Here is a 25196-nt window from a genome sequence, read left to right on the forward strand (position 1 = left end):
CAGGCTAATTTACAATGTCTTAAGTGTCATCTAGGAATATCTAGGAACTGTTTCAATCTGTGGAAAAAAAATCACAATATGACTCATTTGCATGTCGAAATTACATGATTCTCAAACAGCGTTTTTCCAAAATATACACTTTCTCTGCAGGAACATCAAAGGCAAAGGCTAAAAAAAGCAATGATGTGGAAATGATGCCACGGCGTTGCCTCAAAGCGCTCTCTCATCATTTCTACTCCGTTTTTGTGCACGTTTCGACTTAACAGCACAACGTGGAACAGATGAAATGTTAACCATATGCGCCCACATATCCTGCCTACTACATTGGCCCATTTACAATTATAACAATATGCATTCAGGCAGAACTTCCTGAGGGGCTGCATTCTCTAGTTGTTAGCATTAATAAGTTGCTGGTGCTACAAGTATTATGTCCTAGTGTCCTCAGCAAAGTCTCCTCCGAGTGCGACCTTCCACCCCATGTCACACCAGCACAAGAGTAAACATCCATCTATGAAGTCTGGCTTTTTTTCCAGCGCTCCTTCAATGAATGACTTCATTCTCTTGTTGCCGCTCTCACTCGCATCAGCTCGCCCGATCCTCCGCCTCGAGTCTCAGCAGGCTAGACTGGAGTAAGTCTTTCCATGTTGCTGCTTTTCCACCAGCGAGACGGACAGGTGACGAGACGAGGATGGAGAGAACTAGAAAGCCACAAAATGGCATCGAAAACGCTGAAATGAGCTTCTGTGAAGTACTCTGAGGTCTCATGTGACCTCATGCATGAGGTTTTGCATGACTTGAGGCATATTTCCCCCCCAAAAAATTCTAACTATCGACTTCAGAGGTTCCACTGTACAGTTATATATATATATACACCCAAGTACTGCACTGTTGCCTTACACTTAGCTAGACTCACTGGCAAGGATATAAAGCGAGTTGGCCAACCTTCGGCTCATGGGCCATTTACGGTCCGCGAGAGCATTTAATCCAGCCCACCATGCAATTCAAAACAAAAATGAAACCTTAGAAGACAACACAAATGATCATAACATATTATAATAATGTGTTTTCACCCCATTTCACCCACTCAGCTCATCGAGGAGTCATCAGCAGACCTCAAAAGACCAGAAGAAGAGTGTCTGCCTCTGCTTATCTTCCCCCTGTTCATCACTCCACCATCAAGCCAGAGAAGAATACCTGCGATAGCTTTGAAGTCCAAGCCCAACTGCAGTAAATTATTAGCTCGCCTGCGAACGAAGCGCCTCGGGACACCCCCTGGCTGTTCCACGCTAACAGAGTTGATACCTCTCATACAGAAAGGCTGTTTATGCTAACGGTGGGCCAGTTTATGACACGGACCTCCGGTCTAACAACGAGAGACAGAAAGAGAGAGAGAAGTGCCATTAAACAAGACAACATTCCTTTAAAAGGAAGACAAGGTCGCCTTTGGGCTCCACACAAGTCTGCACTTGTTAAAATGTGGGCAGCTCCCTTTGCTCCACCTTTGAGAGCTATGACTGAATGGCAAGGCCATTTATAGCACAGGCACTAATTAGTATATTAATTTCTGATTTGACAGATGGACTAATATAATTAAAATAAATGGAAAATCATAACATATAAAGTACACAAATTATCATAAATTATGTCAGTGTTGTTATCATATCACAATTTTAAAGTGATCTACAGTGATATTAATTGAACACAGCAGATTCCTGAGAGGAAACACTCACTAATCAATAAAACAGACGCTATGAGCTAAAATTATTAAAATAATAATTAAAAAAATATTATCCAGATTATTATACATTATTTCAGTACCAGTGACATTAATTGTACACTGCAGCTTCCTGGGAGGAAACACACACAAGCAATAAAACCCTCACCAATCAATAACATACAGACACTACTTATTGATCATGTCTGCATGAGGAGGCTGGGGGAAGGCCGGGGGTGGGGGGGCAGTTTACATGTTGCACCATTGCAATGCATCATATAATGACGAGCTGTCACAGCACGTTAACAAAAATATCAACAAAACAACCACAACGAAATTACGTGTTCAAAAGTGAGGTATTCAATGTTGCTATTTCCGATTATTTTTAGGGAGGCTTGAAAGCAACACGACCATTGCACTCAAACAAACGACACAAACACGCACACACAACTCGACTATACATACGAGAGTCATTTTACCCCTACACCACCTCCACGTAACTAAAATTATTTCACTTAAGTATTAAGTAATGAAAAGACAAATTAAACTTGCCATGGGTTATTTTATTGAAAAAGCCGCAACTGATGAGGCGATATAGTGCGGCGAGCTGCGGTCGAGACTTGTCATGAATTTGTCGGTTTAAAAAGTACACCTCCGCGGTTACTTTACTGTTTTTTTAAACACTCAAGTCACACATGTTGTGGCGATCCATGCAGTCCACGGGGGGGGTAATGTTTGAAAGCTTTACTCACCAACAAAGAGGGCGAAAACGTCAGGCAGGAGCGTCAAAATAAGGTTTCCTGATCGAAAGTTGTCGTGTGTCAGTAAAGTGAAGTGAGCGGAGTGATGTGGGGGTGAGGGGGGGAGTAAAGAAAAAAAAAAAAAAAACATTGTACGCGGAAGTACACGAGAAGCTACCGTGAGCGCACCAAATAAACCACAAAATGTTTCAATAAAAATAATGTGAATCATGAATATAATCTTTTTAAAACTGGAAATGTTGTACACATTTTAAGTTTGATTTTTATTTTTACGTTTGTAAGACTTAAAATGCTGCTTGCTTCCGCATTGTGTCGCACACAAATCCGTCCCCATTTACTCTACACTCTGCCGGTCCAAAATGATGTATTTTAAAAAAGCGACCTCCTTAAGCATTATCTTGCACCCACGTGTCATTATGCTGCATACTAAGCGCCCTGTTTAACAATGATTGATTTAGTGATGATACCTAAGTAAATTGTCTCGTTACACAACTTCATTTTGGCACGTAAAAATTGCAACTTTAGTGCATGTCTCCCTTAAAGTCTTTACTTTATACTTTATCATTTCACGCCCATTATGTCAGCCTGACAGGATAACGACCTTTAATGGCGCCATAAAGCGCATTTTATCCGCTCTTAGATCAAAGCAACGTTACTTTAAAAGCCTTGGGTTGCCTACGTGTTTTGTGTGTTCTGTCTCCCCTGCGTGGATAAACTAGCACATAACAGGCACGTGAACATAATCGCAGTCTGATATAAACTTTGCTCCAAATACTGTATATTGACTTCAAACAGAAACATATGGAAATTAATGTAAAAGTGAAGTTTAAAGTTGTAGCTTGCAGTTAACGGAAGTGTCTGTAATCATTTTGCCTTCTCTTGTAGCACAATTAACCAAAATGTGTGATATATCTGTACCGTATACTTTATATTGAATAAGGACAATTTGATGTATTTACCGCTGTATGTTACTATCTTTTACATTATTTAAGTTATTTTTTTTTTATCAATTCCTTTCAGGAAATCATATATTTTCTGTATATTCATATTTCAATAACGTACAATAACTTAAATGTACAGTAGTAAGTGTTACACTTCTGTTTTTATTTGCATAATATATTATATTATACGACCTTAATACTTTCTAATTGTTGCATCTACTTTTGCTCATTTGTATAGTTTTGGATACACAGTTATACTGTACACAGTACACATTTACAATAGTCTGAACATATTTTTAAAATTTTACATTGCTAATTTTTTCTACTGTTGTGCTGCAATTAAATGTATTAGTTATTTAATAAAATATAAAAGTAACATTTCAAAAGTAAAACAGAAAATATTTCTTTTTAAGCTTTATTTTATTTATTAAAAAAAAAAAAACACTTAAGCCCAAATATAAAAATGGTGAAATAATCATAAATATGACAATTCTGATCTATTCATGAAACAATAAAGTAAAAAAAAACAACAACTTACAAGACAACAAGCGTGTGATATCCAGAATAATAGTTTATTGCTTTTCAAGATACTAATCTTTGTCTTCTTTTTTCCCCCCACCTTTTTTTGCACCTTCCATGTGACTTCTTTACAGTAAAAACAAAGCATGTCGGATGTGTACACACACACGGAGAGAAGAGACAGTATTTACAGCTGTTCGTGTGTCCACGTGGAGACGTCCCGAAGCGACAAATGAGATTCACATTATGAACTTTTACAGCAGAGATTTGACTGGCCGTGAAGCGCTACAAGGTGGTTTAGTGGGGGAATAAAATACAAAAATAAACAAATAAACAAACAAATAAATAAATAAATAAATAAATGAATACATAAATATGTGTCTTTTCGCTGAAAGGGACAACACGCATTGATTGAGAAATAAATAAATAAGTACATAAATAATGAATGCAAAGACCAATATATTTCACATTTGACTAATTACAGTACTGTTACACTGGATGAATGCTAATTATAAAAATAAGTCTACCAGCATATTTTGTACTCCCAAAAGTGTTTGGAGAGTAGAGAGGACATTTTGAGAAAAAAAAAAAAAAGACCAAAGGGCCCAATTAAAACAATCCCAATAAGCTCACGGTAGAAAAAAACACTTTGTGTGTGAATAATTTAAAACTGTGATACACATCAGCTTTCTTTTTTTTTTTTTTACATTTTAAATACGGAATAAAGTCACAACGATACGGCTAACTCTTATCATCATAGACAAGTAATAATTAAATGTGATGTACACCATATTAAAATATATATACACACGGAAATATTCATACAAATTCTTTACATTTCTGCTCTTCTTTTCTTTCCTTCATTTAAAACTCACATCTTTACACTGTTAAAAATGTGATTTAAATTCAAGTCAATGAAGAAACGATGTGTAGTACAGGATTTCAAAGCGCAGAAGTAGGCTGAATGCGCCACCAGGTGGCAGTATTGCACCGTGTCTTGTTAATCAATGGAGGATCTGTTTTGTTTGTGCTCTTGTCATTTCCTTTAAGTGACTGCGAACAAAGTCACGTAGATTGAGACCGTTTGAGGTGGAAAAAAGTTTGCATGAAAAGCACACACGTGCTTATGGTGTTTGTAAAGAGAAGAAAATGAGAGCACACACACCATAGAAGAAGAAGTATTAGCTGTGGATCATCTTTAGGGTCTCTGTCTCCCTGTGTCTCTCATGCAAAGAAGCCACAGCGGGGGCAAGCGAGGGTGTGAGAGCAGGGGGTGCAGGAGTGATGGGCATCAGGGTCTTCAGGGGGTGGGGGGACACAGACGAGATGGGAGGCAGTATAGCTGTCTTCTTCCCATCCAGCACCGTCTGCGGCCGTCCCCCCAGGCGAGCCTCCTTGGCTGTGGTGAAATCCTGCTCGTTGTCCGAGCTGCAGTCACTCAGGTCTGTGATCTCCAGGTCCGAGTCTGACTCGGGGTCCTGCTTCACGCTCCCCCGCCTCTCCGTGGGGCTCTGACGGCCCACCCCGGCGACGAGGCCCACGTTCAAGCCCGAGCCCGGGGGTGTGACATCCGCCCTTTCCCCCAAAGACGCCCCGTTGCTGATGTCTGCACGCCCCAGCGTCAGGCTCCCCGGGTAGGAAGGCAGGCCCAGTCTGCCCAGCTGGCCCCCTGCCGTGCCGTTTGTCCCGCCGGTGTGCCCTGCTGCTCCTCTCTCGCCCGCCTCCCCCGGGGGGAGCAAGCTGGCGAAGGGGTGAGGCAGCTGGGACAGGCTGCTCTGCAAGGGGCCGGGGTAGAACTGGGAGGGGTAGAGGGAGGCGGGGGGCAGTTTGGGGCAGTTGTTGAGCGAGAAGGCCCCCGGGAGGTAGGGGTTGAAGCCCCAGGGGTAGTCAAAGGGTGGGTTGCGAGGGTAGGGGCCCAGCAGAGATGGGGGCTTGGAGTAACAGGGGGCGGCTACAGGACAGGACAGAGGAGACATGGAGGTTAGCTTGGCTCAAGAGGTCTTCACATAAAACATGTCATCATGTTCACTGATTCTACTCAGTGGCAGCAGCAATTCTAATTAAGGAGCCATAGGGGGCGCTTTAGACACGTCACAGGTCAATCATGCAAACTGTGCAAGTTTGTAGTTTTTTGTGTAATATTACAACTTTATTCCCTAACATTTTGATTTTTTATGGTAATATCCATCCATCCATCCATCCATCTTCTATGCCGCTTATCCTCACTAGGGTCGTGGGTATGCTGGAGTCTATCCCAGTTGACTTCGGGCGAGAGGCGGGGTACACCCTGGACGGGTCGCCAGCCAATCGCAGGGCACATATAGACAAACAACCATTCACACTCACATTCATACCTATGGACAATTTAGAGTTGCCAGTTAACATAACATGCATGTTTTTGGAATGTGGGAGGAAACCAGAGCACCCGGAGAAAACCCACGCAAGCACGGTAATATTTCCTGGTAATATTACAGTTTTATTCCCTAAACCTTTCTGGTAATATCATGACTTTATTATTCTAAAATTAAGGTTGGTTTTCCTGATAATAGTACAACTTAAGTCCTTAACATTTAGGCTTTCTTCTAGTAATATTATGACTTTATGATCATAACATTTTGATTTTTCTTTCATGGTAATATTACATTCCCTAAAAATGAGACTTTTTTTCTGCTAATATTATGACTTTATTATTAGAAAAAATATGCTTTTTTTCCTTTGGTAATATTACAACTTTATTCCCCAGCGTGTTTTATCTTCTTAATGTAATGTTATGACTTTATTATCATTAAATTAGGTTTGTCTTACTAATATTATGATTTGTTTGATAAAGTTCCCATTTTATACTATTACAGAAATGTTAAAACTTTTTTAAATGTTTTTTTTTTAATGCAAATTCACACAGGATCCTTTTTTTGTTGAAAATTTGTAATTATTAAACCATTTTTTAGTCCATTTGTTTGTTAATTACCAGGGTACTTTCTGGTTCATGAAGGATGAAGTAAAAAAAAATTAACCTAAGCGTATGAATTTCTGTAATAACAAAAAAAGCCTTGCATTTGACTCAGTGTGTGCTGGGATGTTGTTTATATTTAATGAACAAACAAAAGCATCCCCCTACCAGCCCAGGGAGGCAGACTTCCTTCCAGCTGACAACCAACTCACTCCCAGATTCCCCCTTCTTTTTCTTCTTCTTTCCTCTCTGCTAGCCCGCTCCTCGCCCTGCTCTGCGTCGTTATTTACTATGCGGGGCTAATTTGACAGTGTGTGTGTGTGTGTGTGTGTGTGTGTGTGTGTGTGTGTGTGTGTGTGCGCGGAGTAGCTGGCAGACACATGAATATTGAATCAGTCAGACGGGCCCGCTCACTTGCTTATGAAAACACAGTAATGGGCGCCCACAGGCCACAAACTGAAGCCTGCACCCTCAATTAGGACCTTCCTGCCTGAGAAGGGATTAGGGCGGCGGGGACACATGGGAGGGAGAAGAGAAGAAGGAAGGAATAAGACCTGAGGACAAACTGTGGAAGGAGGGAAGGAAAGGGGGAGGTCTCGTTAGTGCATCTGTTTGCACACTCTTGCTCTCTTGTTAGCTGTCATGGACGCCAAGCAGCAAGGCAAGACACTGGAGTGACCTCACTTTCCTTCCACTTGTTTTGGACCAGCGCCGCCTATGTATAATTCACAAGCCGACCGCTGCAGGCTGCAAGTGGGACAGCCATCTCTCCTATTTCCTTTAACAATAAATGCTCACGCCCGCCCGCTTCCTCATTCCTCCTGCTTCCTCTCTGCTGCGGCCATTGTTTCCTGACCTTACTCCGCCACGTGTAAGCCAGGACTTACCCCAGGCCTTTTTTCCCCTCCACTAATTTTTCCGCAACCTGCTCACCTGAACTGAGGAAAGGAAATGTGTCCAGTCTGAGCTTGTCTCCTTCCGGCGCCGGCGCTGTTGTCCCCCGATCACACAGGGATGAGGCTCTGCCAGAGTCTGGCAAGCGGGGAAACAGGGACTGTACAGCCTAGAAGATGGAGGAATACCGTGAAAAAGTGCACAACACAGAGTGCTCCTTCAAAAAAGCACTGGTGACATGTCGACAGCAAGCACCCCTGCCAAGTGTGGTGATGCAAGCGGGGACACAGCGGAGGAAAGGACGGGATGGGAAAAATAATGGTACATTTTGACAAGTTTTCACCCCTTTTGTGCCCAACATTTTGGTTCTGACTGACAAAAGTAATCGCTCAACTGTCCCAAAAAAGACACACTTGGTCATAGTTTTAATCCAGGGAGAAATGGACGTTCTAACGTGTGTCGTTCACTTAACGCGGGAAAGAATGATGTTGCATTTTTTTATTTTCATCAGAAGCAATAAGAAAATTGTTTAATAGCAAATTATTTCACAAAAGCACACAACACCACGACTGCTGTTATGCTAATTTAGCATGTGAAACGTAAAAAAAAAATCTTTTCACAGTCATCAGTCTGTGCTAGTGCTTCTCAAATAGTGGGCAGGGCCCCCCTTGGGGGCATGCAGTGAGGTGCTGGGGGAGTGTGAGAGGCAGGGGTTTTTACAGTAATCCCTCGTTTATCGCGGTTAATTGGTTCCAGACTTCACCCGATAAGTGAATTACCGCAAAGTCGGATTCTTCCTTTATAAATCAAATATTTTCGTACTTAGAGCATAGAAAATCTGTTTACGACATTCTAAATACATTTTTTAACATTATTAGAGCCCTTTAGACATGAAGTAACATCCCTATGGTCACCTTCAACCAGTATTAACAAATATAATAGACATAATAATACAAATAATAAATATATAGACTCATACATGTATTAGCACTGGGAGAATTCCTTGTTCTTACTTGGATGGTCTTTTGTCTCGTCAGTGTAACATAATGTAACATTACTGATATGATACTACATATCAAGTGTCTCTCAATGTATGGAGGAGCGATGCAGATTGAGGAGAGAGGGGCTGGTAAATGCGCTACCGGTCAGCCCTTAACGAGCGGCGTTGATTTTTGGAGTTGCACGTCTGTGTTTGTTTCTTAACTTTGAGGTAGCAAAGGTAGACTTTGAGCCCTATTAATGTGCAATAATTCCTGTTGTGCGCGCAGGTACATCGCTGCAGCGCTCTATCACTCCCGCCCTCTCTCGACCTTCTTGCTAGAGCGGTGTGGCGAGTCGGTGTACGAGGCGAGCCGGTGTACTAGTGTTCCTCCAGCCGGGTTTTGGGGACTGTGCTCCTTGCTGTGGCTCGCAGGTTGCTGCCTGGATACCGGCGAGGCGTACGGGCGTGTTCAGTGGACAAAATGCGTGCGTGTTGATCACTCTCAGGGATTTTTTCAAAATGTTCTCGCGATCGACCGGCAAAGTCCCAAAGATCGGCTTGTGGCTCACGATCGATGGGTTGGCGACCCCAGCTGTATACTACAGTATATATATATATATATATTAGGGATGCTCTGATCAGGGTTTTATGCTGCCGATTCCAATACCAATCATCCATGAGTGAAATCAGCCGATACCAATCACATAGATAAAGTGTACATTTTTGAATTTACTATTAGCTACATGATATGAAAAGGGAAAACATATTTGACTTACTTTTTCAAGAGAACATATATCGCTGGTGAAACTTTCAGTCTCTTTCAGGAGACTTTGGATGCGAGAGCACACAGCTTGATGACACTCCAGCAGGAACCCGCCGCCAACGAAAGCCGGCCATCAAGTCCGACGAATCAAACCACTTTTCAGGCTATCAGCCTTAGACTGCCACGCACACACGAGCGAGTGTCCAGCGTTTGGCCGCATAGCCGCCGCCCAACTGATTATCACATTGCGAGCCTCGAAAACTCACCACACCCCGCCAAGTGCTCGCCCCCCAGGTGCCGCACCAAACTAAAGCCTTTTAACGTGCCACCCCGGCGAGATATTGTTCGTGGCATGTTTTGCAGGGTGCAAAATTGATATGACTCTCACAAACGACAGGTAAGTTCCACACGGCAGACATGATTGTTTTGGCTTTGGCACGCCTGCACAGTGTGAGGGAAAGTAAGCGGGAGACGCTCGCTACAGGCTGCATGCTGCAATAGTACAAGCCACAAGTGATTGCCTTTTGTGATCGGCGTTGAAAGGCATTTATCGGCATATGCCGATCACGTGTTTTTTCACAAAAATTGGCCGATTCTGACTGGTGGCCGTGCAATCAGAGCACCCCTACTATATACTATAGTATACTTTACACTTCTTCAAGGGTGGCGAGTCTGTTAGTGTATTAATTCATGCTTGAGTGATGCTGGTGCCTGCAATTCATACAGTTGTTTGTACAGATAAATAAATAAATACAGGTTCTCAATAGTATAGTATTCAAATCGGGGGGCATAACAGAAAATAATTGAGCACTGCATTATGTCATCATCGAGGAATGGCGGAGGCGTAGCCTAAAGAGGAGCTACGAGTTCAGGCAGTGAATGACGATACTCGTTAAAAACATAACAAAACATGTTTGATTGGTTGTTTTAGCATTGGCTGCATCCAAAAAAAAGTGTGGCTTACATGTCGACAGCGAGCGTCCTGCAGTGCGTGATGCAAGCGGGGACACAGTGGAGGCAAGGACAGGACACAAAGGACTGCCATGGGAATGGGGAGAACACATTTGAGGCTCCAAAGGATAAACGAGGAGGGAAGCGGGAAAGATGGCGGGAGATGTGGGGTGAGATCTGAGGGGGGGGTGACAGTCAGTCAGGATGTAGGGCAAAAAAAAAAGTCACCAGGGAGAAGGAGATGAGGTGAAACAAATGGAACAGATGAATCTGGGGTACCACGGGGGACGAAGGGGGGATTTTTCTGGTGTGTGGATCAATAGTAGTGTCACCCCAACTTTGAAAGACTGTACTCCCCGAGCTGCGAGATCTGCGTTTGCTTAACAAACCGCATTAACAACCCGTCCATTGATCTGATCTGACGCGACCCCGCTTTCATTTTTTTCCGATCAATGACACATGGATACGCCACCGAAGATGGGGCGGGGGGATGAGAGAGACAGTCAAGGGATAACGTCGTCTTTGGGAGAGGCGGCTTTAAGGACGAGTTAAAGCCTCCTCTCCCCACGACCTTAAGACAAGTGATGGATGACACTCTGCTCCTGTACTTTTAACTTGGCCGCACTCTGGAGATCATCAGTCACACGGGTACTTTAGATCCGTGTTCATGTGGAGTTTTGTTGCTTTTACTCCTGAGGGAATGGCGTGTGAATGCTGTCGCTAAAGTGAAATGTCAATGAAACAAATGATGTGAGGGCTGTAGTACATCACAACCTATCATAGCAGTCCCCAGCCTCTTTCGCACAGAGGTCCCGCAAAAATGACAAATCAGACTCGATAGAGCGCATGGTGTTCTCATTTTTCTACCAGTGTAAATGACATTTGTGGCGCCCCCTATTGGTTGTGGTTACAATGCTTAGAAATACGTGGTCACATACATGTAATACATATAACCTCCAACTTTTATTGGTCAATGACTTACGGACAGTTTGTTGAGGCGTTTTGTGAGGTCTGATTTTTTTTGAGGAGGCGTTTTTATGATGTAAATGTATTACTCTTTTGAACGCATATTGTTTTGAGAAGCCAAACTCTTTACTTAAATGACCCCAGCAACTAAGCGGAACTACGTTCTTCATCACCAAAATCTGACCAGAAATGGACTTAGGAGACCAGGTGGGGTAATTTGCTGTTAATGGACTACACTGCTGATGGGGGTGTCATACAGCTTCATGTCAAAAAATCCAAACTATCCCTTTAAGGAGATGTTTTTAAAGACAAACAGTATTTAGACATTTATCATGCTGTTCTGTCGACCATCCATGGCAACATATATTTCACCGTAGGACACCGTCTGACGTAAATCTTTAGACGGCGCAGGGGGACAGAGCCTTAAGTCCCATCAGTGCCCCTCCAAAAACGTTTTGCTTGATGGCGGCCATGTTTTTCAGCCAGTCTTGCTCAGATTTGACACACAGGTAAAGGTTAATCTAAAAGGTTAGCAACAAATAGTAAATTTCCCCGCTGTGGGATAAATAAAGTACAAATACATATTTTGTGATGATTTGGCTAGGCAAAAGTTACAGCGGGTGTTTTTTGAGCTGTGCGAGAAGTCTCAAGTCCATCCAATGTACGGGGTTTTAAGAACATCACCACCGTGTAGTGTATTTGTCTGAAAAATAATAGCTTAGGATACACCGTAGGGGTGCATGTTTTCACACATTTTCACACGTTTTACACGATGGGATGTCATCATTTTTTCAAATGACTAAGTTTGCATTAGATCTGCTTACACAAAAAGTCCAACATTTCAGTTGCAACTTTCTTTGGCTTCATTTTGGGTTACAGTATTGGGGTGTTTTTAAGTGTTGGTGTTCTAATCTGGAGAGAAATGCCCGGGATAATTTACATGGATTTATATGGCATTACATGACATTATGATTCTCATTATTCATATATTCATCCAGGTAGCAGCTAGCTGCTCACTCAAATGGCAAAACCATATGAGAGGAATGGATTTTTGTTTGAATTAAATCTGTTTTTTTTTTAATAGAAAATGTTTGAAAAACAGAAACAGCATGTCTGTTTTGGCTGACTTTTCCATCCTAATTACTTTGCATGTAAATGACATTTTTACAGCACTGTGTTTGGAAATGATTTAACATGAACATGTCGTGTTTACCTCTGGGCTGCAGTCCGGTGCCGTGGAGCCCCCGTTGAAGTGGTTCTGGGCTAGGAAGAAGGGCGAGTTGGCCATGTCCAGGATGGGGTAGTTGACCAGCACCACCTTGCTGAAGTTAAACTTGTAGGTGAAGCGCTTCCCTTTGGTTTTGTGCAAAATACGCTTGTTGTAGTAATACCTGCAACACAGAGGGGAGGAAATCGAATGAGGGATAAAGGATAGAGGAACACGAAGAGGAAACCGGGGAGGGAAAGCTTAACATAACACTAGTATCAAGGTTTCAGATTTAACGGAAATGAATTAGTAAACAAGTTGAGTGCTGCAGGCTGAGAGCTATGCTGATTTCCCACTCTTTTTAATACGTCCCCTCCCTCCTCAGATCAATTTATGCCCGAAAGCCTTCGTTCAATACAATATCAACCATTTTTAGTGGGAAGTTAGATTTAGCTGCTAGAAACAGAAGTTAGATGAAAGAACGTGTAAAGAGGAACACTCCTGACGGAGAATTCTGAATTTGGACAGCTACTTGAAAAAAAAAATTAAAATGCCCCTGACGTACTAGACGTCAGTTCAATGGTTTACATTAGATCAGGGGTGTCCAAAGTGCAGCCCGAGGGCCATTTGTGGCTGTGGGCTGTTGAAATATTAAAGAAAAAAAAAATCGTAATATTGTGAAAAACAAACAAAAGAAATGAAATTGGACATTTTGGAAAATTAGGTTGCGGAAAATGTTATTATATTATGAGAATAAAGTCAAAATATTAGAATAAAGTCATAATTGTACAAAAAATACATAGATTATTTAAGCATAAATTTTAAATATTGGAAAAACAAACAATAGCAAAAATGGGAAAAAAAGAGCAAAGACCGAAGTTCATACTAATAATACGCTTTTTGACATTATACTGTATCACAAAGCTGAGATGCAGTTTTTTCTTGAAATCCAGTGGAATATTGGTTAGCATCATTATTTCATTCCAGAAGGTCTGACTCTAACTGAAACGGACGCTAACCGAATCAATTTTTCCCATAAGAAATAATGTAAATCCAGTGAATCCGTTCCAGAAATCCAAAAATGCTGACACAAAACACATTTTAATAGTTTTACAATTATAGCTTGACATGCAGAAAACAATTTGAAATGCATATAAATACGTATAAATGATGGTTGAAAAGGATAAATGAACATTTAAGGTTACTTTGACCTTCATTGAACACGTGATTGTTGACCTGCTGTCTCCGAAGACACGGTGTGGCAGTGAGTTCAACCACCACCACTTTTCTGTTTTGACAGTTGTTTCTTGAATAGTGTTTCCCACCTCAATACTGTAACCCAAAAGTGCCAGCATTTTGAGAAAGAAGTTGAGAAACACTATTGAATTCAAGAAATACCTCATGACAAAACAGGAAGATGGCGTCCGTGTGGTTTCTCGCTGCCACATCGTGTCTTTGGGAACAGTAGTCTACAATGAAGGTAATAATTGTTGTCATAGTTGACATTTATGTGCATTTATATGCATTTAGAATTGTTTTATGCATGTAAAACTATAATTATAAAACAATAAAAACATGTTTTGTGATAACATTTTTGAGTCAACAGCTGCTGACATCGTAGACGGGCGACGTAACTTCCGGTTGCCGTTTTGTTTGGATGCTAACAAGGAAAGACCTTTTCTGACAAAAAATATATATAAAATACAGATGGACTCACGCAGTTTATTAATAACACAAGACACGAGCCATGTTGTACGCTAACCGGAGGATGCACGCAAACCGAGGCAAAATTCTGGCGTAATTTTGACACTGACCACTTCTTTTTACACTTGTTAAAAATGACAGTTAAAAATGCTAAAAATGAGAGTGAGGTTCACCTGCAATGCAAGTCACCTTTGCGTTAGGCCTTCATCACTCACATTAAAGGCTGTTTTACTGTATTTGTTTTTACTCTTAAACAGTGTTTAACGTCTTTTTACACTTGCAGTTAAGAGAGCTAAAATATTACTTGAAAACTTGCCTGTAGGTTTAATAAAGATTTTATGATGGTCATAGTTAGACCCCGGAATGGATTATTTCTAATTGGACAAAATTCAAACACTTTAGTGTTTAGAGGTTCCACCGTATGCTAACTAGGGTCCTATAAAAGGGTTAACTGTCAACATTTGAACATCACATCATATGCAGAGTGTCAGTCAAACAAACAAAAGAATAGGAGAGATGCGGGGGTCTCCGTGGTAACAACTTCAGGCGTGCCCCCAGTGGGCATGTCAGCTTCCTGTGCCACCCACTGTGGTGTGTGTCTGCTTGCCACCTGGCTCTGGTGATAGAGCTCAGGTGCGAAGAAACCCAAAAATCCAGCAGATGCAGTTGAATAGTGGCGACACGTTGTTTTCAATTTCCCTTTGTTCCTTGAAAGCTCAGCACAAATTATGCGCACACACAGATCAGCACGTATGTATCTGCGCTACGTGTGTTTTGCTTTGCATGGCAATGCTGCTGCGGCCCTTAATTGAGCAATTAAGTGAGGCTAATTAAGAAGGCTAATTGAGGCCCCAGCCAATTCATAACAATTAGAGTCTGACGACAACCCCCATTAGCAAGAGGCCACAGGAAAGCAAAAGGAGGAGAAGGCGGAGTATAAGACCATTTGGGATAACTACGACACACTTGATGATGTGGCGTGATGTGTTTAGAAAATGTAACAAGTTGGAAGAAGTTTCAGCGACTTCACATGTTTCGAAATCCTTATTGAATGTCTTTGTGGTGAGGGGCTGCTCTGTGAACTTTCCATTAAGATGTCTGATGGCTGATAAGCAGCAATTGAGGCATATAGACATTCCCCAAGCGAAGGTTCCAAACGTTATCTCTTCATATTTACGAGCACCATGTAAACATGTCAGTTGATGTAGTGGCACAGTGGAAGGTGTCTTTAGCATGTCTGCCTCACCGCAAAAAGGTTCTGGATTTGAATCTTAGGCTTAGACTGGGGATATCCAAACGTTTTCCAGTGCGCGCCGCATAGTGAAAAATGAAAGGATGCAAGAGCCACTTTTATATCCTGTAAACCACGTGTGTCAAACTCAGGCCCGGGGGCCAAATCTGGCCGGACTCTTTGGAAAATAGCCTCATGGACCTTATCAAACAAAGTGCTTACAGCAATCTGTATAATTAAGCGATTCCTTCTCTGGCATTTGAATTTTAAAATTGGAAACAATAATGTATACAGCACGAAATTCACAACCATTCCTAATAAGGGTGCCAGATTCAGACCATAAGTCTAAATTAAAAACGGCAGCGCTTTAACTATTACACCCTGTCTGGTCAAAATAACACCTGAAAGAGGCATAAGACAGTCAAAAGTGATCATTTTAACTAGAACAAAGCATGCTGGGAAATGTGTAATCGGCCAATTCCACAGCTGCAAACTCTTCCGGGTTACACATCTCACGGATTGTGATGTTTCTGTGTTGATAGAAAATACTGTAGCTTTTGCCCGGACATTGAGAGAATGACAAAGAGGTGGTCGAGCAACAATCACTTTGTTGAAAAAAACAACCATGCCAAAACAACCATAGTTGTACATCCTCGGACTATCGGAAAGCAGGAATGGATGGACACAAAACAATGCACATTTCCCTCATCCATCCATCCATTTTCTATACCGCTTATCCTCATTAGGGTTGCGGGGTATGCTGGAGCCTATCCCAGCTGACTTCGGGCGACAGGCGGGGTACACCCTGGACTGGTCGCCAGCCAATGGCAGGGCACATATAGACAAACAACCATTCACACTCACATTCATACCTATGGGCAATTTAGAGTCGCCAATTAACCTAACATGCACGTTTTTGGAATGTGGGAGGAAACCGGAGTACCCTGAGAAAAACCGAAAAATCTGACCATACCAACCACTATGTTTTCAGCCTGGATTATTGGGGCATGTCCTGTCATGTTGGCAACTCCAAACACAGCATCTGTGTGTGTGTGCACTGATGATGCATACTGTATGACTGTGCTACATTCACCAGTTATGTTGCTTAAAAGGACAAGAAGGTTTTAATTCTTTCAATATGCAGAAATATACAAGTGTTGAAAATTTCAGGATAAATAATAAGAAAGATACAAAGTTGAGGGGTGGGGTGGGGGTAATGTCCAATTCGGCCCACAACCTGAAGTAGACTAACCTGAAGTAGACAACCTGAAGTACACCGCTGTTGTAAACCAACACATGTAGATAAGATAAGAAGTTATATACTGTATATTTCAGGTAAAACCTGCACCTCAGCTTTGTGATGTAGGTGAAAAAGGTTATTATTAATGTTAACTTACCTCTTTTGCTTCCCCCCCATTTTTGCTGTTTTTTTTAAACGTTCCAAATATTCAACTCTCTTTGTACATTTTCTTTTCTGATATTATGACTTTATTCGCATACTATTTTGACTTTATTCCCATAATATACCTTTTCCCCCAACCTAATTTTCCAAAAAATTACAACTTTATTTTGTTGTTTCTCAGAATATTACGACTTTTAAAAAATAACCTATTTTTTCTTTAGTATGTCAACTCAATGCTACTAACATGTCAATATTTTTCCTCATAGTATTAGAAGTTTATTCCCGTAAAAATTTGACTTTTTTTGTCATTAGAATACGACTTTTTTCTCTTAATATTTTGACTTTATTCTCAAACAATTTCAGCTGTTTTTTCCATTTCTGCAGTTGTTTTTTTAACCAAAAAATCCAACTATTTCAACTTTCCTCTTGTAAATGTCATCAGTTGTAATTATATATTTAATATGAATGTTATATAATGTATTTACAGTGATTATAACCCTTGACTCCTATTGTACCTCATTGTCACACTGCCTTATCATTTTCCTATGTATTTTTGTCAAAGAGTACAGGAAGTACAGGAAGTACAGGAAGTGAACAAATGTATTGCCGTTGATGTGAAACAGAAAGCGGGGTAAGATTAAATAAGCTTTGCTTCTTCCTACTTCTTTTCGGACATGTGGAAGTGTGGATTGTACTATGTGATGTACTCCAATGTAACTGCTATGCATGTTCAAAATAAATGAAACAATTAACATTACAATTACTATTAACATTACCATTATCATACATTTTCTTCTGGTAATTATTACTTTATTCCTATAATAATTTGACTTTATTCTCATAACTAACCGACATTACTATTAGAACTTTTTCCGCAACCTGTTTTTCCCCAAATTACCACTTTATCCATTGTTTTGTTTGTTTCTCATAATACTGTGACGTTTAAAAATAATAATAAAAATAAGACGTGTCCAGTTCGTCTCAATGTGTTTAGGAATGCTGGAATGCTGTAAATGAATATTCGGTTCATGGAGGACGACAAGGAGGAATATGTTTCAACAAGGATACAAAAATGCGACAGCCTAACGGCGCCAGGACAAGCCACGATCAGAGGGGCAAGTTTGTCCATTTTCAACCCACAGCTCGTTCGTTACCGACCCTTGACATATTCCAAAAATCCAATTAATTAATTATTAGTTAGATATAGTATTAGATATTACACTGATAGCAAGAATTAGCTACTAATTGTCCATAAGTCCTTGACTATTGGTCTAATAATTATACAACTTTGAGGATATTTGTATTTCATGTACTGTACTGTATGCTAGCATGTCCTCCAAAGAATTTTGAGCAAAACCCACAAATGTCATGTACGTACAATGAGTTGGGATAGGCTCCAGCTTGAAAAGGATAAGTGGTAGAAAATGAATGCATGAATGATAGCAGCATACCTCAGTGCCCTGCTCAACTTGTCATAGTTCATGTGAGGTTTGCACTTCCTGATCCCCCACAGTCGGGCCACCTCATCCGGGTCCTTGATGACAAACTCGCCGTAGTCGCCCTGCCAGGCGATCACCCCCTGGTACTCCTCCTTCTGCAGCAGCTCCAGGATGAAGTGCCACAGCTGGATCTGCCTGGATCCGGGGCTCGACTCCGGCTTGTAGGCCCAGTCCGGGAAGGCGAACCCTGCACCAGAGAGGAACGGGGGTTAAGAGGCATGTCGTTTATCCCCATCGCTTGCCACTGGGGATGAGGAGGGAGGGGCGTGGGGGGAGGACACTGTCCAGATGACTGATGAGTGATGAAGGTGAGGGATGATGTGTTTAATATCACAGCGCGTGCCTTGAGCTATGTTAGCGTGCGCTAGTGCCCTCTAGGCTGCACAGATTGGTCAGGTGGGTGATGACACGTCTCTGGGAGAGATGTGATTGATGCTGCGGCGCAAACACGCCAGCCTTAAAGCTGCCCGTTTGCACATCACACATGATGCTTTAACTCATGGAACAATCAAAGTAGCCTTGAAGAGCAGTCGATACGACTATACGAACTTGAGGAGAGGGCAGACCTCCACCAAAGGCAAACAATGCTAGTTTGGATCAGCACCAATGGAGAGCTGCTTTTTGCAATGTTTTTTTATATTGAATGCAGAGCAGTGATTCAAATCAAATCTGTTTTGTCTTCAGCCTATGGGGCAGTCAAAAACAAACGGTCAGGCAATTCATTTTTTCTAACACATATTATTTTGATTGTGACATAAATTATTTTAGATTGTGGTTTTACTTTTCATTGTATTATTTTAAATAATTTATATTTAATTAATTCATTTTTAGCATTTATAAATTATGGTTTATTTGTAAGACAATGTTGTTAATTATTTTAAAATGATTTATTACATAGAAAAAGATGTTATTTTATTTTTTCATCACAATATAACAACATTCAATATTTATTTTTTGCCTTTTGAAATGTGTCGCATTGTTTCAAGTTATCTATTCCATTCAAAAATAAATAAATATGATTTTAAAAATATTCTGTATGTTATATGTTAAAAAAAATAAAATGTTGTTATATTATGATTAAAAACAAAATAAAATAATCTTCTGCGACAAATTTCGGTTGAAATTTTCTGTTGAAATTACTAATAAACAACCGATAATATGGAATGCTACCCCTTTGTTGGAAATTATTTAGGATTACTTTAAAATGATTTTGTATTTTATTTTATTATAGAAAATTATTTATATTATTTTTTTTGTTGTTTTTTTTACCCAAAAATATATATGGTTAATCATTTTTAAACTATGACATGAAAAAACATTCACAACATTTCTAAATGATTTTGTCATTTCATATTTCATGTATACTTTTCAAATCATATTTATTATTTTTTTCCTGGAATCGATTACCCAAAACAATACCACAGATTTCTGTTGAAATCTGTCCAATAGTTGTAATGCTAATAACTAATAAACGATCGATAATATGAAGTACTGCCCCCTTGGCAGAAGCAACAAACTACAACCAGAATGAATTAAGTGTGTTTTTTTTATATTTTATATTTTAGTTGTGGGTCTACACACTTTAAAGCCTCCTCCAAATATAAATCCTGCTAATTGCCGTCAGTCGTCTAATTGGGACTTGGGGTACTCACCTGGCGTCCAGAGGGCGGGCACCGGGGGGAGCAGCAGATCGCTGACGCAGTTACAGTCCATGCCTCTGCAACACCTTCAACACAAACACATGAAAAACATGATGAGTTTTTGCATTAAAACACACAAGTTGCAGCAAAGGGCTGTAGAGTGTGAACTTGACTGAAAATCTTCCTCGGGGGGAGGACTTGAAAACGGAGGTGAAGGCCAAAGATTCAGAACCGTACCTGGTATTGACATGAAATACGGCAAGGTTATGTTTTTTTTCTTGTAGCAATCAGGTGTTTGATGGATGCAATCCTGCGTTAGCCACCTGAGGCTGAGCGTGATGCAACGCTCTGGATCCACACATGCATCGATAAACAGCCAGAGTACACTTGAAAAGCACGTTAAACTTTAATTTGATTTAATAAGTATTCTTGCACAAAGTACAACTGTGGTATACAACTTTGTTGATCTGCCAGATATTCCACATACTGCAACATGTGCAGAAAGGAACTTTTTAAGACTTGGAGTATGGAAACGTTTCTGTTGCAAATGAGAAATATGTAGTAGCTTAAAACTTGTAGACAATATGTACTCCGAAATTGCACGTGGTAGTTTATTTAAAAGCACAATTGATGGAGTCACAGCTTTGTGTGATAATTAAGTTCAATTATGCAACATGGCATATATACTCACAACCAAACATAATGAAACAAAGTTGTTTTTTTTCTGTTTCTATTTATTTTGCTATTTTTTTCCAAACCTCAATAAGAAAGGCACGAACAAAAAGCATTATCATGAAAATTTCCACACGAAATGTAAGTTTGATTTGAATGTGCAAACTTCTGCAGTGACGCCAAAAGTTGGCAGGCCCGGATGTAAGAAAAATTAGTGGACATGGAGCGCTAGCATTGCTTTTTGTCATAAAATTAGTAAGTAGTTTAGGTGTACTGTTGTCACAAAAAATGACCAAAAAATGATTTGAACATTTGTATAAAAAAAAGTAAATATTTAAACAATATTTTCATATTATGCTGAATTCAAGTTATTCTCAGTTTTTCAATTTTGATTTATTTTGCTATTTTGTAGGAAACACAGCACAAAAATGAAACAGTTAATTTTATTTCAATGTGCAAACGTCCGCAGTGATGCGTTCACAAAAGTTGGCAGGCTCTGATGCCAAAAAATCCTAGACATGGAACGCAAGCACTGCTATTACATCATAAAATTAGTAAGTAGCTTAGGTGCATAGTTTTCACAAAAAAATATATTACAAAAAAGGAACAAAAAAATGATTTGAACATTTGTAAAGAAATCTAAATATTTCAACAATTGCAAATATTCTATTTTCAAACTGTATTGTGCTGAATTCCAGTTATTATTTTGTATTTAGTTACCAATTTTGTAGAAAACTCAACACAAAAATGAAACAGTACATCTTATTTGAATGTGCAAACTTCCGCAGTGATGCATTCACATAAATTGGCAGCGCCCCAACGCCAAACAATGTACTTGACTTGGAGCGCAAGCGTCCCTATTCATACTGAAATCATTTTCACAAAAGAATCCTTGACAAGTACCAAAAATATTTATATAGTAACAACAATGAACATTGGTTACAAAAAAAATCTCATTATCCATCCATCCATTTTCTATGTCGCTTCTCCTCATTAGGGTCGCGGGGCCATGCTGGAGCCTATCCCAATTGACTTCGGGCAACAGGCGGGGTACACCCTGGACTGGTTGCCAGCCAATCGCAGGGCACATATAGACAAACAACCATTCACACTCACATTCATACCTATGGACACTTTAGAGTCACCAATTAACCTAACATGCATGTTTTTGGAATGTGGGAGGAAACCGGAGTACCCGGAGAAAACCCACACACGCACGGGGAGAACATGCAAACTCCACACAGAGATGCCCAATGGAGATTCGAACCCAGGTCTTCCCGATCTCCAGACTGTGAATGTGTGGCCAACATGCTAACCACTGGACCACCGTGCGGCAAAAATCTCATTATGAAAATTAAAAAAAAAAAAAAGTATTTTCAATTAATGACGATGATAAACAGTTCGTCCGGGAATGTACTGTATGTATTTTGGTTGTTTTTTGGTATGAAATTTTATAATTTAATTAATTAATTTTATAATTTAAAAGCAGATGGGTTTACTGACGCTACATTTTTTAGCAGAAAATCCTGCAAAATTCTAAAATTCCCCAGCTTAAAAGTAACAGTTGAATTCCAGTATATACTGTATATCCCATCACAAGTTTGCTCGTGTCTGAATGAGACAGCGTTGGCTTGGAGGTGCTCCCATTTCAATGAGCGAATGGCTAATCACAATACTAATGATGTTGCCCACATACTACGTAGATGTCCACAGGCACAGCAGAGGAGGGTTACGGCGTGACCCTGACTGGTCGTGCGGTCGACACATGGTGACTTTTCATCAAGGGTGGCTTTACAAAGCTGTCGTGAAAAAGAAGAAGAAGAAGAAGAAGAAGAAGAAGAAGAAGAAGAAGAAGAAGATGCCCTGCTGCTCTACTTCTTCTTCTGCTATCTTTAATGCTGCCCTCTCCATCGCTCCCTTCACTCTTCCTTCTGCCTCTATTTAATTATGCTCTGTGAATTTGGGATTTTTCCCTCCAGCATTGAAATGGAACGTGAATTATTAAGGTGTGTTTGTATAAATTATTATTGCTAACTCCAGGCACTTCTCTCTCTCTTTTGAGAGACTCCATCTCTCCACCCGCTCCTGGCCTTTGGATGGTAGAAACTTTCTCTCTTTATCTTTGCTGGTTTTCATGCCGCTCCTGAATCCGCCTTCCTCTTATTTCTCTTTTTGTTGTCTTTCTACCATTCCTTGTTTATTGTGTCCCTTCTTCGGCTTGCACTGTCCCTTAATGAGTCACTGGAAGGGATGTAATGCCATTTTATCTTCACCTTTCACAAACCCAAGACCAGGACAGACCACTCAATGCAAGTCTGCGGTATACACACTTATTGCAGCTATACAGTTCTGACAATAGGGGGCACCTTTTTATCTCTTCAGTGCAGGGCCTTCATCATACACAAGATGTTTGATGCATCTCTGACCTCGCAAAGCTAAGTTATTAGCGTCGCATGCTTTATGACGAGTCATCACACTTTGCCTACATGCAATGACCTAAACTGATAATCTTGGTAACTTGGCTTGTTCCATCTGTCTCGTATACGTGGTTCAAGTTTGGTAACAATCGGAGAAAATCTGTAGGAGTAGCATAGTTTGGAAGGACCTCTGGAAATGTCTGCATTAGCTGACGCGTGCGCTCACACTGAGCGTTCTGTGCAACGCATGGACACACTTAATACCTACAAGCCCATTCATCTGACTAGTGTGAGTCCTCTAAGTTGATATAATCCACGAAGTCGTAAGGAACGCTTCAGTAATACAGTGCTGCGTAATGGCACCCGTACGCCTGAATCTTCTCGAGCAGTGTGTGTGCCATAAAATGGCAGCTTCAAACCAAAATGTCAGACTTCCGTGTGTTTTATTATAGTCATGATAGACATGTTTACCAAATTTCATGCTGTTAAGTGAACCTTGCTTCGGGGGCGGAATCATTTCCAGACCCATTCGGGAGGGCGCTACAGAGCATTTATCGGTGTACGGCGATGTCGTGTATGTCACAAAGTATGGCCTTCACATTAAAATGCTGCGTAACGTCCCACTGAAGGCCGCTGTGTGACCGAGCCTTGAAATAAAAAGCCTCCCATTTGAGGTCGTATTCTGTGCGTTTCCCGTCTCCCCTGTGGGCCGCAGGTCATCACTACAGCATCATGCCTTTCATTTTCCGTGTTTTCCGGGTAGGATTCCCGCAGTAAATACCCTCACCTCCTCCGCACCCCCTCTTCTCTATACACCCTACACAGGTGAATCCTCCTTTCTTCATTCCCTCCCACTTCCCGCTCACCTCACCAGTGTTTCCTCTGCCATTCCTTTCAAGCCCCACCCACCCACACCCCGGCCCGCCCCCCCGATACGTGTTTTGCGTCGGCGCAGTAATTTTCTGTTTGATTTCGGAGGTAATGCATTTTTTACAAATCAAAGAGGAAGCAAGGCAACCACCCCCCCTTCTCCTCGCTCCATCCACCCCTCCCTCACCTCCTCCTCCGCCCATCCCACCCTCTCGCCCCCCCCAGGCCAGAGAGGAGATAAAGGAGCCCCCATCATTTCCTTGTTAGTTTTGATTTGGCCAGCGCAGGGCTTTCAAGTTCCCCCCATCACCCCCAGAAACATTATAACTAGCAGCCCAGGGAATAGCGCTGCTCGTGCGCGTGCTCCTCGTGCACATGCCTTACATGCACCGACTGTTAGATGCACATGACACACTGACTGACTGGAAGTGTTGCGTGCAAATACAAAAACATACTCAGGTAGCTGACACACACACACACACATAAAATAAAGACGTGGAGCCCATCGATAGTGACTGAATCAATACGGCAAGAGAGCACTACTTTGTTTGCTAAAAAAGATGCCGGCACGCTGATAGAGCAACAAAAGCAAGAAGGCATTTCATTGGACGCCATAGTCCATAATAACAAAAGGGCCTTTCTCCCTCACCTAAACTCCAGCGAGGGTGATGGATCACACCTTGACAACACTGCGCTGACTGTACACACTAAACTCTTCACTTTCCAGCGTAAAAGGGAGTGAACAGTCACGCTCCCACACGTGTTGCTCTCAACATTTGAGGAGGAAGTGCTCTTGAATCCTCCACAAACATGTAACATCTCAACAGCCCCTAAAACCACGACAGTGAATGTGATTAATAATTGTATTATATTCACGTACAGCAGTCCATCATCTACAATTATTATTGCCTCTAATTGGTAACAAAAAATGTTTACATTTTTTTTTTGTACTTGTAATACTTGTAATAATTGTAAATTATCAATTTGTAAAAAAAAAAAAAATGGTGATGATTTGGACACCACACGATTTTCAGGTATCAGTACATAATTAGCGCTTTATTCATGTGGAGTAATTTGGCCCCACAGCCTAGCTTCTTTGCGGTTTGTGTTCGA

At 41.0% G+C, this 25196-nt stretch overlaps 2 protein-coding genes across 10 annotated transcripts in view; both read right to left on the reverse strand.

Annotated features, from left to right (window-relative positions):
- arhgef1b (Rho guanine nucleotide exchange factor (GEF) 1b) overlaps positions 1 to 2579 on the reverse strand; it is a 44853-nt gene extending 42274 nt beyond the window's left edge. For 4 of the 6 annotated variants that reach the window (XM_054780812.1, XM_054780813.1, XM_054780809.1 and 1 more), the window contains exon 1: positions 2467 to 2579. The gene's annotated coding sequence lies outside the window, so the exon portion shown is untranslated. Of the gene's footprint in view, positions 1 to 1194; positions 1328 to 2466 lie in introns of those variants that run through there. The other 2 variants (XM_054780810.1, XM_054780811.1) reach the window with 2 other exon arrangements.
- A 1403-nt stretch (positions 2580 to 3982) lies between these two features.
- Positions 3983 to 25196, reverse strand: part of erfl1 (Ets2 repressor factor like 1) — a 127672-nt gene continuing 106458 nt past the window's right edge. For all 4 annotated transcript variants that reach the window (XM_054783062.1, XM_054783063.1, XM_054783061.1 and 1 more), the window contains 5 exons: positions 20137 to 20210; positions 18437 to 18671; positions 12655 to 12832; positions 7819 to 7948; positions 3983 to 5886 (listed from right to left, as the gene is read on the reverse strand). In XM_054783062.1, the coding sequence (XP_054639037.1) occupies positions 5117 to 5886; positions 7819 to 7948; positions 12655 to 12832; positions 18437 to 18671; positions 20137 to 20197 (1374 nt within the window). In that variant the 5' untranslated portion in view covers positions 20198 to 20210 and the 3' untranslated portion in view covers positions 3983 to 5116. The remainder of the gene's footprint in view (positions 5887 to 7818; positions 7949 to 12654; positions 12833 to 18436; positions 18672 to 20136; positions 20211 to 25196) is intronic.

This window comes from Dunckerocampus dactyliophorus, chromosome 7 (genome assembly GCF_027744805.1).
Source record: "Dunckerocampus dactyliophorus isolate RoL2022-P2 chromosome 7, RoL_Ddac_1.1, whole genome shotgun sequence".
In the NCBI taxonomy this organism is placed as follows: domain Eukaryota; kingdom Metazoa; phylum Chordata; class Actinopteri; order Syngnathiformes; family Syngnathidae; genus Dunckerocampus; species Dunckerocampus dactyliophorus.